Consider the following 13,897-nt stretch of genomic DNA (forward strand, 5'->3'; position numbering starts at 1 on the left):
GTATGAACAAAGTCCTCTGTGTTTTCTTTTGGGTTTGGTTTCTTCGAATCCTTGTTAAGTTTGTGAGACTGACTTGGTCAGTCGTGTTTAGCCACATGGTGTTTATTTTTGTAGACATGTAGTGTTCTGCTGATTGATGGTGCCACTTTCTTGAAGCCTACTGCTGCTGCTGATGATGGTTGTTTGGATTGCTTGCAGCCCGGGGTGCAGTGAGCATTTTTGCTTGTGTTTCTGGCGCACCCTGAGAGTGCCTGCAGGGTGCATCTCTGCAAGTGGGTTGCTGGGTGGGGGGTTACACCCATCTTCCACTTACTCGTAGCATCAGCCTGTTTTCCAGAGCAGCCACCGTGTGCCTTTCCGCTAGCAGGGTGTGAGCTTTCTTGTTCCACATCTGTCTCTCGTTAGTGAGCCTGGTTACTAATGGGGCTGGGTGCTCCTCATAGGCTCCCTGGCATGCGGACCACACCTTTTGAAGGCCTGTTTCTGTGTTGCCCCATTTTCAGCCTGAGAGGTCTGTCTGCCTGACTGACTTTTAAGAACACTTCCCTATTCTGGAAACTGGAAATGTATAGGTTGGAGGCTGTATTTAGAAACAGGGTCGTCCCAGGCATGTGCTGGGAATAGAGCCAAGGCGCGGCGCTCCATCTCCTCCCTCCCTCCAGAAGAATAGCCATCCCTCGCCACTCAGCCCTTTGCTGGCCTCTGGTCCCACTGAAGAGCCGATCGTCCTGGCCTGGGGTTGTTTCTGCCATCTCCTCCGTCCTTCTCTCTAGACAGTGATTCCCGTGATGAGCAGAAGCAACTCTTCGAACTATACCCCCTGCCTGTTACCCCCAAATTAAGAATCGGGGAGCGGGGAGGCCCAGGCTGATGGGAGAGTGCCATGAGTGCCCGGTCTCATTGTCCTTTCTCCTTGCGTGCCATTTTTCTTTCATCCTTAGCTGACTTCCCGCAGCATCACCACGACAGCTCACTGCCTCTGGGCCAGCATGTTCACTCCGGCCCTCTACAGTTGGATCTTCTTTTCTTTCTTGACTTTCTTAACCCTGAATCTTGATGTGTTAAGGAGATTCTTTAACGAGGGGGGAGTGACATGCATGCTAGACTGCCTGAGTGATTATTCTTGTTGAATGAAATTTTACGATTTTAGGGTAAGAGGCCAAACTAGACAATAATTCCAACCTGTGTTTGCGTTGCACTGTATTCTGGTTATCTCTTCCTGTGAAAAACAGAAAAAAAACTTAGCCACCTCTGAATCTATAGTTTGGGCCGGGCATGGTGGGGATGGCTCACCTCTGCTCACATGGCTTTAGCTGGGGCAGCTTGACCCAGGCTGGTGGATCCCTTTCCAGATGGCACATGCATGTGGCTGGCCGGCTGGTGCTGGCTGTCTCCTGGGAGCCCATCTGGAACTGGCAGCCATGCCCAGGCCTCAGTTCTTCTCTCTGTGGGTCTCACCACAGGACTGCTTGGGCTTCCTCTCAGCATGGCATCCGGCCTCCAGGAAAGAGTGTTCAGGGATGTACAAGCAGCCCATCTCCTAGGACCTGGGCCTTGACACTCACACAGAATTTGTTCTGCTGTGTTCTGTTGGTCAGAGCTGTCACAGAGCCCCCGCAGGTTCAAAGGGGGAGGACATATAGACCCTACCTCCCACTGGGGGAGAGAACTGTCAAAGAATTTCTGGCCATCTGTGCTCCACCACATGCTAACAGATTCCCCTCTATGTGACTTTCCTTTAGCCCTGACTGCTGCCGCAGGAAGAGGGAAGCTGGAGGTCTGCGAGCTGCTGCTGGGGCGTGGAGCTGCTGTGTCGCGGACAAACAGGAGAGGGGTTCCACCTTTGTTTTGTGCAGCACGCCAGGGGCATTGGCAGGTACCCGGGGGGGCCCCTGAATGCTTCAGAAGCAATGAGTGAGGATGGAGTTCACTATTGCCTGGCTCCCCTGAGGACACATGCAGCTCCCCTGAACCTGTCTGTTCCCCATCCTCGGCTTCTGTGCCATCGGGATTACTTGATAGAGCCACACGTTTGACAAGATAACACAGTTGGCCACATAGGCTGGGGAGCGAGGCTGCTCAAGGCCGAGCTATTCAGGTCAGAGACACAGCCACTGCCTTCAGCTGTGGAGGGAGGTGGAGTGGGTGGACTCATCGTGGTAACAAGAGACTTGCTCTAACATACGTGTTGTAGTTTTGGGACGCATTTGTCCAACATACTTGGAAGAAGCACAGTTCTTTTGTGCTCTTTGGAAAAGAAAATGTTTCCCTCTGGTCCAGCACTGATTCGGGCTGGGTTTTAGTTTTTGTTTTTTTGTTTTGTTTTTTACTATGAATGATCCATTGTTGTGGTTCATTCAAGGGAGCCAGGGGATCCTTGTTCCTTCATTTCATAAATAGTGACCACATACCTACCCCTCACCTAGCACCAGGTTACACATACACTACGGATACAAAGGATGTTATGACCATTACAAAGAAGAATGTTCTAGACCAAAGTTTTGGTCATGGAATCGCATCTCTGCCGATGCCTGCTGGCTCCCTTGGTAGGAGCTGTGAGTGCTTCCTGGCAGGATTCTTCTCCCCTTTCCATTCCTAAGAGCTTGGTTTGTACCATCTGTTCCCTGTCACCCTCACTGCTTCACCCTGATCCTCTGGCTAATCCTTTCCTGGCTCTGCTGTGTCCTAAGTCACGGGGAAGTTTGGAAAGCATTTGTTAGTGGATAAACAAGCAAGAAGGCAGTGGGAATGTGTCACCTCCTATTGCTGCGGCCATGTAACAGGTGATGTGTTGGGGAAAAACTTGGGCTAAGCTGTGGGTGAAGCAGTTTCTGCTGGGATGGTGGTGATGAGATACCCATCTGGTTTTCTGAGGTTTTTTCCTCCCCAACCTTATGACCATGCCTGGTTGAAAGGTGTATTTCTAGGGCTGAGAATCTTCTCAGGGTGCTTTGCTAAAAGTTGCCTTCCCCAGAGGGCATGCCATCCGCTAGTGCTGCATCTTAAGAAAGCCCATGGCTTGGGTGTGTAGTGGGCGAGCTTCTTTCTGCGACCCCCTCCTGCCCTGCACTCAGCTGTAGGTACTTAGTTAGCTTCAGTGCCCATGGGGGACCCCGTGACTGCTGCTTGCCCCCCTGAGTTGTGCCTCATTTTCCCATGCCCCTGTGGCTGTCTTGTCCTTGGAGATTGTAATTGGCATCCCTCCTCCCGCAAATTACCATTTCTGTCTAGTATGTGTATATTTAGTAGATAACAGCAATGAATTGAGCATGTTGAAAAGAGCATATATTTTGGAAAAGATTCTGTTCAAAGGAATACAGTGGAAAGATTTTCCAGGCCCCATGGTTCACGCAACTTAGGGATTTTTGAAAGAAAGTCATTTGACTACTTTTAAAGGTTCAGAAACCTGTCTGGGTATAGCAGGTGTGGTTGAAAAGGCAGCAGGAGGATGGTAATTTCAAGTGTCTCTTCCAGATTGTTAGACTGCTGTTGGAACGCGGCTGTGATGTGAACCTAAGTGACAAGCAAGGCCGGACGCCCCTCATGGTGGCTGCTTGTGAAGGGCACTTGAGCACCGTGGAATTCCTCCTTTCAAAAGGTAGCAGCATCATGCCCTCAAAGGTTTCTTTTGGACGGACACAGAGAGAGAACTTTAGCAGACCCATTCAGTGCTTTCTGATTCAAATTCTAAGTTTTCTGTTATGGAAATTTTCTTTCTTTCTTTTTTTTTTTTTTTTTTTTGAGACGGAGTTTCATTCTGTTGCCCAGGCTGGAGTGCAGTGGCGTGATCTTGGCTCGCTGCAAGCTCTGCCTCCCGGGTTCATGCCATTCTCCTGCCTCAGCCCCCCGAGTAGCTGGGACTACAGGTGCACGCCTGGCTAATTTTTTTTGTATTTTTAGTAGAGACGGGGTTTCACCATGTTAGCCAGGATGGTCTCAATCTCCTGACCTCGTGATCCCTGGCCTCCCAAAGTGCTGAGATTACAGGTGTGAGCCACCGCGCCTGGCTGTACAGAAATTTTCTGATATACAGTAGAGAGAATAGGCAACACAGCCACGTGCCTGGTATTCCTCTTCAGCAGCGATGACCATTCTGCCAGCCCATTTGGCCAGTGTCACCCTTCACAGTGCTTGACTGACACTCGGTTCAGGCCAGGTGTTCTGCAGGTGTGCAATTATTTGCTTTCTGTCTTTGTCATCTCATAAGGTTCATGTTCTGTGAATGGGCTTTCCTTTCAGGTGCAGCTCTTTCTTCTCTAGACAAAGAGGGTCTGTCAGCATTAAGCTGGGCTTGTCTGAAAGGTCACAGGGCAGTGGTCCAGTATCTGGTTGAAGAAGGAGCTGCGATAGACCAGATGGACAAGAATGGCCGCACGCCCTTGGACCTGGCTGCCTTCTATGGTGATGCCGAGACTGTGAGTACCAGCAGGTGTTCCCCACCTCCACCTGCATTGGAAAGAAACCCCAGGAAGTGAACAGCTCACTCCAGGGCCTGCATGAGATTGTGTCTCAGGGTCGTCAGAGTGTGTGTGTGTGTGTGTGTGTGTGTGTGTGTGTGTGTGTGTCTTGTCGGGGATCTTTCATTTTTCTTTAATTCTGTGACATGCAATCTATTCCAGGACTTAGGATTTTAGTCAACTCATAAAAGCTGAAAAATACCTGCTTACAAACAGCACATACAAAAGACACATGCGTGAATATGTGTATGCATGTCCATACGTGATTTTCTCAGTCATCCATATAAATAAAACTTTTGCATAGATCATTTAGAAAGTACTTTTATATATGGTAAGTGACTAATCAAATGACTACCTGGTTGCTTTTTTAAAAAGTTGTTTTGTTTTGTTTTTATTATTATTATTTTCTTTTTCTGAGATGGAGTCTTGCTGTGTTGCCCAGGTGGGAGTGCAGTGGCACAATCTCAGCTTGCTGCAGCCTCCGCCTTCTGGGTTCAAGCAGTTCTCCTACCTCAGCCTCCTGAATAGCTGGGATTACAGGCACGTACCACCATGCCCAGCTAATTTCTGTATTTTTAGGAGAAACAGGGTTTCACCGTGTTGGCCAGGCTGGTCTTGAACTCCTGACCTCGTGATCCACCTGCCTCGGCCTCCCAAGGTGCTGGGATTACAGGCGTGAGCCCCTGCACCTGGCCTATTATTAATTTTTGAGACAGAGTCTTGCTCTGTTGCCCAGACTGGAGTGCAGTGCTGTGATCACTGCAGCCTTGCTCTCCTGGTCTCAAGAGATCCTCTCACCTCAGCTCCCTGAGTAGCTGGCAATACAGGCATGTACCACCACACCTGGCTAATTTTTAGAGACAGGGTTTCACTATGTTACCCAGGCTGGTCTCGAACACCTGGGCTCAAGTGATCTCCCCACCTTGGCTTCTGAAAATGGTAGGATTACAGGCATGAGCCACCATGCCCAGACAAAGTTTTATTTTTAATTGACAAATGATTGTGTATATTTATGGGGTGCAGTGTGATGTTTTGATACATGTATACATTGTGGAATGATCAAATCAGGCTAATTAATGTATCTGTCACCCAAATATTATTTCTTTTTGGTGAGAGCATTTAAGATCTCTTTTAGCTGTTTTGAAATAAACAATACAGTATTGACCGGACACAGTGGCTCATGCCTGTAATCCTGGCACTTTGGGAGGCCAAGATGGGTAGATCACTTGAGGTCAGGAGTTCGAGATCAAGCGACCCACCTCTACTAAAAATACAAAAATTAGCTGAGCGTGGTGGTGGGCACCTGTAATCCCAGCTACTCGGGAGGGTGAGGCACGAGAATTGCTTGAACCCGGGAGGTGGAGGCTGCAGTGAGCCAAGATCGTACCTCTGCACTCCAGCCTGGGCAACAGAGTGAGACTCAGTCTCCAAAAATAAAATAAAATTAAATAAATAAAATAATTTTTTAAAGTTATTAATTCTAGTTGCAGTGCAATGCAGATCTCCAGAAGTTACTCCTCCTGTTTAACTGAATCTTCGTACTCTTTGACCAGTGCCTACCCTTTCCCCAGGTCCCTCTGTCTCCCAGCCTCTGGTAACCACCTTTCTATTCTCTGCTTCTGTTGTGAGTTCAACTTGTTTAGATTCCACATATAAGTGAGATCATGCTCTCTTTATGTGCGTGGCTTATTTCACTTAGCCATAATGTCCTTCAGGTTCATCCATGTTGTGGCAAATGGCAAGATTTCCTTCTTTTAAAGCCTGCATAGTATTTCATCATGTACATATACTGGTTGTTTTTAAAGTGATATGGCATTGCCTAAAAATAATATGGAAAGCTTTGGACACTATCTTTATCTCTTTGCCAAATGCCCATGTCTAATCAAGGGTTGAGGGAATAAAACCTTAATAAACTGAGAACTCTGAAATGTCTTTCAGGGCAGAAACTGTGATTTTGTCAGGCTGCATGCCCTAGGCACCCAGTAGGTGCCAGAGGAATAGTCAGCTACATGAGAGTTACCAGTTTCCAGTAGTTCAATACATCTAATGGAAGGACTAGTTGGAGAGACAGGTGCTTGCAGACCCTGCAGTGGAAGCCATGGCCCTGCACCTCTGTGCCTTGGTGCTTTTAGAAGGCAGCGCTGTCAGAGTTAAATGGTATCAACTCCAATACCTTGTAAACTCTATTTCATGTCAGTTTTCAAAAACATACTCAACTAAATCTCACATGTCTACACTTATTTTTCAGCTACCTTTCCACATTCTGTAGTTTATCAAAATTAGAGAACAGTGAAGGAACTTAGCATTCTAACATCATTTTTTTAATATTGTGGCAAAAACACATAGCATAAAATTTACTCTTAACCATTTCTAAACATATAGAGTTCAGTAGTTTAAGTATATTCACATTGTTGTACAACCAGTATCTAGAACCTTCCATCTTGCAAAGGTGAAACTGTATTTGTTAAACAACTCTCCACCTCCCCCAGCCCATCACAGCCACCACTCTACTTTGTGTCTCTGTGAGTTTTTTACCTCTTTAGAGATCTCATGTAAGTAGAATCATATAGTATTTGTCTTTTTGTGACTGGCTTATTTCACGTAGCATAATGTCCTCCAGGTTCACCCATGTTGTAGCGTGTGTTAGAATAGCATTTCCTTCCTTTTTAAGGATGAATATTGCTCCATTGTACGTATATACCACATCTTGTTTTTCCAGTCATCTGTCAGTGCACACTTAGGTTGCTTCTATGTTTTTTGCTATTGTGAATAATGCTGCAGTGAATATGGGTGGCCAAGTATTTATTCAAGACCCTGCTTTTAGTTATTTGGGGGATATATCCAGAAGCAGAATTTCTGGCTCATACAGTGATTATATTTTTAATTTTTTGAGGAACTGCCCTACGTTTTTTCCACAGCTGCTGCACCATTGTACATTCATACCACAGTGCACAAGTTTTCCAGAATTGTTCTACATCATCACCAATACTTGTTTTTTGTTTGTTTTTTGTTTTTTTTAGATGGAGTCCCACTCTGTCACCCAGGCTGAAGTGCAGTGATGCAATTTCAACTCACTGCAACCTCCGCCTCCTCGGTTCGAGCGATTCTCCTGCCTCAGCTTCCTGAGTAGCTGGGATTACAGGCCTGTGCCACCACACCTGGCTTATTTTTGTATTTTTAGTAGAGATGGGGTTTCACTATGTGGGCCAGGCTGATCTTGAACTCCTGACCTTAGGTGATCCGCCCACCTCGGCCTCCCAAATTGCTGGGATTACAGGCATGAGCCATCGCACCCAGCCAGTACTTGTGGAAGGACTAGCTAGAGAGACAGGTGCTTGCAAACCTGGCAGTGGAAGCCATGGCCCTGCATGTCTGGGTCTTGGTGCTTTTTCTATAGTAGCTTTTTTTTTTTCTTTTTTTTTAAAATAGTAGCCATCGTAATGGGTATGAGTTGAACATCTTCTCATATGCTCGTTGGCCACTCGTTGATCATTTTTGTAGAAATCTATTCAAGTCCTTTGCCCATGCTAAAGATGAGGTTATTTGGTTTTTGTAGTTGGGTTTAGTTCTTTATATAGATAATCCCTCTACTTAGTGTCATTTTGAATAGTGGAGTGGATGATAGGAAGCATATCTTTTTAGATCCACATGAAAATCTAAAATAGCCACAGGCTAAAAAATGGTTATAGGCTAAAATCACTCCAGTAAATGGAGAAATTTGAGTGACCACAGTGTTTCTTCCTCTTATTTCCGGTTTAGTTCAAGTGACAGCTGTTTTGTCACATCAAATCAGTCCCTGTACCGTGGTATCAAACTTGCCATCTTTATTTTCCCAATTTCCTTCAAATATCTTTGAAATGGATTATACTCAGGTCCATCCAGTCCCAAGCTGCCAATCTTAACAGTCTGCCGTGCTCAGGTTGTGTGGGTCTGAGTATTTCTCAAGTCACCACTGCTTTGGCCTGCTCATTTGTTGGAGCTCATTGCAGAAGTCTGCTGCCTACTTCATTGGAGATGCAAAGGTGACTGTGTCCCATCTCTGTGACCTGGGGAGTGGTATGAGATGACAGATCATGCATGTGTGCACACACCCACCTATGGCAGCGTGTCCCCTGCTTTCCTCATCCCTGACAGCAAAATCTCTTCAGCAGTGAAGGTTTTAGCTGGGGATTGCAGCTCCTCTTCTCTCTTTCGTGTCCACTTTATTTCTGTTCTAGGATCCTTAATAGGCAGAGGCATCTACAATCAGACTGAAACTAAGACTGCCCCCCGCCAAATCCATGTGCACCCCTGAACTCCTGCCCCCAGCTGCTGCTCAGGCCTCTGCTGTCCCTACAGGTGCTGTACCTGGTGGAGAAGGGAGCTGTGATCGAGCATGTGGACCACAGCGGGATGCGGCCCTTGGACAGAGCCATCGGCTGCCGAAACACGTCCGTAGTGGTGGCGCTACTCAGAAAGGGAGCCAAATTAGGTCAGTGAGCACTGCCTCCCTTGAGCAGGAGGAGGGGTGAGCTCCCGATTGTAGAAGCCTAGAGAGCACAGAGAGTGACCTGCTCCCAGGTTAGGAAGTAAGATGTCAGATGTTTGCAGATCTCTCTCTCTCAGTCTCACTTAATCATCATTATACACAATGTGTAAGTAGCTCACGGTGTTTCTGGCAGAGGGTGTGGAAAGCAGAGACTGGTGTTGAAGGACAGTCTGGAGTGGTATCAGTGGCCAGGAACCATGCCAGAGAGTAGTTGGCTCAGCCTCTTGCTGTGGGGTGGGGCTGGGCGGTGCTGCTGAAAGCTCCCCAGGTGACTCTGAGCAGCAGCAGAGGCTGAGCCACTCTTCTAGAGCAGCCAGTCAGCTGTGTGGGGAAGTGGCCACCACAGCAAGTTTCTGTGAAGTAGTAGTAGTATGATTTCATGGAGACAAACTAGGACGATACTTGAGGATCATGGGAGGGCCCCTGAGTAGGGAAAGCCCTTTCCACGTGGCTGGCTTTGACACAACACACCATTCCAGATGTGGGGAGGGTCCCTATTTTGGTTCGATGTGTGGGGCCCTTGGTCAAGATTAGCTCTGGGTAGGGCACTGTGAGGGAAATGCTATTCACTAGTACTGTCAAGCAGTGAACAGTGCCAGGAACTATCCAAGCAGTTTCATCTTCTGCCTTAATCCCTACCACAGCCCTGAAAGTCTCAGTGACAATCCCATGATTTTACAGATGAGGAAACCAAGGCACCCAGCAGCTAAATGGCTTCCCCTAGGACTGCTGTGTGGTACTCGCCATGGGGACCTGGCAGGCTGGCTCCAGGGCTGTGCTCTTCAGCACTCCTCCCACAGTGTCCCGAGAGTTCAGGCAGGGGTTAGAGAGGTTGTGGCCGAGCTGTAGGGTAGGAGAGAGAAGCCATGACATCTGGGAGTAGAGCGCGGTGACAGGGCGCAGGGACTGCATGCTGAGAACACATGCCTGCACGGTGGCTGCTGCAGGAACTGAGGAGGTTGTGCTGAGGTCTCATTTAATCAGTTTCCCCCACATCCCACTCGGAAGGGAGGGATGAGTCTTCGCTGCTTGGATGCCTTTGTTTCTCATTACTTTTTTCAGTAAAATAACAAGGACAGATTCGAGTGCCCAGGTCAGTGGAAAGGATTAGCAACTGAGCCTCGCCAGCGTCCTGCTCCCTCCCTCGTCATGTTGTGGTCCTTGCAGCTGGGCTCCTGCTGGTGCTGACCTCCAGCTGTGGGGCCATGGAGGAATTGGAATCCTTTCCCCTGGGCCTCTGAAGTGCCTCTGAATGTGTGTTTGTTTTGCAGGAAATGCTGCTTGGGCGATGGCCACTTCCAAACCTGATATCTTGATTATACTTTTACAGAAATTAATGGAGGAAGGAAATGTGATGTACAAAGTAAGTTGTGCCGCCCTTTTCTTTGCCATTGAAACTGCCTCGGAGCATGCTCTTAACTGGGTATATAATGGCCATAGCTGTGCTGCTGCACAGAATCCATGTAATAGAAGTGCCAAAAGGTGGCTGGGTGTGGTGGCTCACGCCTGTAACCCCAGCACTTTGGGAGGCCGAGGTGGGCGGATCACTTGAGGCCAGGAATTCTAGACCAACCTGGCCAATATGGCAAAACCCCATCTCTACTAAAAATACAAAAATTAGCCAGGTGCCTGTAATCCCAGCTACTCGGGAGGCTGAGGCAGGAGAATTACTTGAATCCAAGAGGCAGAGGTTGCAGTAAGCTGAGATCGCACCACTGCACTCCAGCCTCAGCAACAGAGTGAGACTCAGTCTCAAAAAAAAAAAGTGCCAAGAGGTGCTGACCTGGCTTCATGCCCACTTTGTTGGCTTAATATCTTACTGGCAGAATCTTAAAGGTAGAAAGCACCTCTCTTCGTGTCTGAGAACCATTATTTCTGAGCTAATCCTTGAGGCTGTAGTGATGCTTACTGTCTGAAGCCATGCGTGAAGCCGAGTCACCTCTAGGTCAACTGAACGTCATAGAGGAAGTTCCTCAGCCTTTCATCTTCTGAGTTCAGAACACCATGCTGAGGCACCGTCATGAGATGTGGGAGAGGAACACCCAGCAAATGTTTCTAGAAGAAAAGGGTCATTCTGTCTCCTAAGCCTTTCCTATCTAATTTTTAATATCTATGAATTTCTAGAATTTGAAACCGGTTTTAGAGATATTTTTACTTAATATAGTCAAGTAACACCTCAGTTACTCAGGAGACTGAATTAATTTTTTCCATTTTCCCTTGGAAGTGGAAATACAATTTTCAGATCAATAAACTTCACTTTAAATATTTTTAAAATAAGACAACAGTTTAGGTCAGAGGTCAGCAAACTTTTTCTGTAAAGGGCCAGACAGTAAATGTTTTAGGCTTTGCAGACTGTGTGGCCTCTGTCACAACTCCCCAGTGCTGCTGTGGGGGCACAAAAGCAGCCCCAGATAGCACAGAGTGAATGAGCACAGCTGTGTCCCAATAAAACTTTATTTGTAAACACAGGCAGTCGGCCAGACTTGGCCTCCAAACTATAGTTTGCCAACCCCTGGTTTAGATAGATATTCAGGCCATTTGCATAGGTCACTATTCTTTGAAGCTCTGTGACCAGACAGAATTAAAAGATTATAGGAAAAACTAGATGATGACCGTGTTCATCCTTTTTACTGTTAGGCAGCTGTACTTGCTATGTTGTAGACTTTTTCCTTCTCATTTTTTTTTTAATAGTAACAAATAAATAGGCAATATAGCATGACCCAGCAGGGTTCCTGGCTTGGAATCAGTTTGAAATTGAGTTGAGAGTGTGTATTGTTGTGGCTTTGAAGTGCTTTTAATATGGATTTTAGTAGGCAATTATGTCGGAAATACGAAGCCATTTTCAACAGGCTTTATACCTGCTGTGCAGTGGGACTGACTGAGCAAATGGATTTTTTTAGCTTTGAAAATGATGTGTGGTGCTGTTCTGATTTTTAAATCCCATGTTTTAGTTCCTCTTAGAAGAAAAATTATTCTGCAGCAAGCTCTCTAGGTTTATCTACAAGAGGCTACTTGTCCTAGGAATAGGATCAGTTTTTTCATCTGATTTCTGTTATGCTTAGCATTAAAATATCTTTAGATATGAGATCATTCTTGAAATAATTTTCAAAAATACATACCAGAAGATAATCTGATGCATTAAGTTTGATAGTTATCAATCTAGCAGTTCACAGACTCTTTCTCACGGTGTAACCACAGGATGCGGGTGCGTATGAGGACAGTGAAACCCACGTGCGTCAGCCCAGTTAGTGAACTAGCTCCCACCTTGACACTTATTTGGATGCTTTCAATGTTCTGTCATGGGTTTGCAGCGGGGAGTAAACTCCCCAGGGTGTTCCGGGTGTGGGAGGGTATTCATCTTACAGCCTCTGAAAAAGGACAAATGTTTGTGATTTTTGAATCCTAGAAAGGGAAGATGAAAGAAGCAGCCCAGAGGTACCAGTATGCCTTAAGGAAGTTTCCTCGAGAAGGATTCGGAGAGGACATGAGACCCTTCAATGAATTAAGGGTTTCCCTCTATCTCAATCTGTCTCGATGCCGAAGAAAAACAAATGTAAGCTGTGCCCCTTTATTCCAACCCAGTCTTCCAGCAACAGAGCCCTTCCCCAGCGGTGAAGGCCCGCCCTTCTCCAGACCAAATCCTGGGCCCTCCTGTCCAATCTGCTTGCACATTTATGTGAACCTGGCATGTGGGAAACAGCTCCTATCCATGACCATCGTTTGGTCACTGCTGCTACGCTCCTCGCGTGATGTTGAAGGAATGCACTTGGGTTTCATTTCCTTGGCCTCAGTGATGAGAAGCAAATGCAGATTGTTCCTCTGCAGCTTCCCAACAGTGATGCTGCCAGCACTGCCATCCCCAGGTTCACGAGAGTCCAACCCAAGCCTAGTGTGGTGGGCCTGCCTTCTGTTAGATTTGCTCAGAGGATCTGCCAGTAACTCGTTTCTAACCAGTCGTGGGGAACTCATAGTCAATTTGTAACTAGTAGATCCGTTTCAGTTGTACTTCCTACCTTTTTTTTTTAACTGCATCCTCGTGCCCCAGTCTGTTGAGCTGCCTGCTTCTGTGCCCTGCTGCCAGAATGGATGCAGCGTCTGCACTCCTCTCTGAGGCTGCCTCTCCACTGGGGTGTGAGGTTCCACCCTCTGGCCTTCTGGGCACTGTTACTACCACTGTTTTCTGTAGTGGATTATTCTCCTAATGATATTAATCAACTGTCATTATCTCCTCACTTTAAAAATGAACAGAAAACAGACCTTTCCCTTCCTCCCTCTCTGGCTGTGCCTTAGGGCACTTCTACCCTTTCTAACAAAGCTAGAAGGGCTTCCCATAATCGTGTATCCACAGTGCTTCTGACTCCTGTATTTCTTGTTGACACCAGGACTTTGGCATGGCAGAGGAATTTGCTTCCAAGGCTCTCGAAATGAAGCCCAAGTCCTATGAAGCCTTTTATGCCAGAGCAAGAGCAAAGAGAAACAGCAGGTACTGTCCATAGTTATCTTTGTGTGTAGAGAAGACTTTTTTCCTATGGGATCAAACCTGTCTGTCGAATTTGGGGAGGTTTTGCTGTAGAGAGGCTCAGGTGCCTCTCATCCTTTTAAATACTGAATTAGTATTACTACCTGCTTCCAAGAGGCATGGCAGTGGACATTATCAGTGATGAGTAAACTTCTATTTTCTCCTGCCATCTCAGTAATTATTCCTTCCCACCCTTCCCCCCAGGTGCAACATGAACTTACTGCAACATGAACTTCCTACCTAGTTTAGTCCGTATTTCAGGGAAACTGCCAACTAGGGGCATTAGGAAATTCAGGGGAGGGGAAGAGTGATATAAGCCTGTTGAATGAGAGGTGGGCACAGTGTTACCATGGGATGGTAACAATATTAAAAGGATTCTGGTGTCCACGGATT

At 46.8% G+C, this 13,897-nt stretch overlaps 1 protein-coding gene across 5 annotated transcripts in view; it reads left to right on the forward strand.

Moving 5' to 3' along the window:
- The window catches only part of TANC1 (tetratricopeptide repeat, ankyrin repeat and coiled-coil containing 1), a 262,804-nt gene that overhangs the window by 245,564 nt on the left and 3,343 nt on the right, over positions 1–13,897 (forward strand). For 4 of the 5 annotated variants that reach the window (XM_025404493.1, XM_025404494.1, XM_025404497.1 and 1 more), the window contains 7 exons: positions 1,743–1,876; positions 3,475–3,598; positions 4,240–4,415; positions 8,796–8,928; positions 10,257–10,348; positions 12,392–12,538; positions 13,368–13,468. In XM_025404493.1, the coding sequence (XP_025260278.1) occupies positions 1,743–1,876; positions 3,475–3,598; positions 4,240–4,415; positions 8,796–8,928; positions 10,257–10,348; positions 12,392–12,538; positions 13,368–13,468 (907 nt within the window). Of the gene's footprint in view, positions 1–1,742; positions 1,877–3,474; positions 3,599–4,239; positions 4,416–8,795; positions 8,929–10,256; positions 10,349–12,391; positions 12,539–13,367; positions 13,474–13,897 lie in introns of all 5 variants that reach the window. The other variant, XM_025404498.1, reaches the window with a different exon arrangement.

Source organism: Theropithecus gelada, chromosome 12 (genome assembly GCF_003255815.1).
Source record: "Theropithecus gelada isolate Dixy chromosome 12, Tgel_1.0, whole genome shotgun sequence".
In the NCBI taxonomy this organism is placed as follows: Eukaryota; Metazoa; Chordata; class Mammalia; order Primates; family Cercopithecidae; genus Theropithecus; species Theropithecus gelada.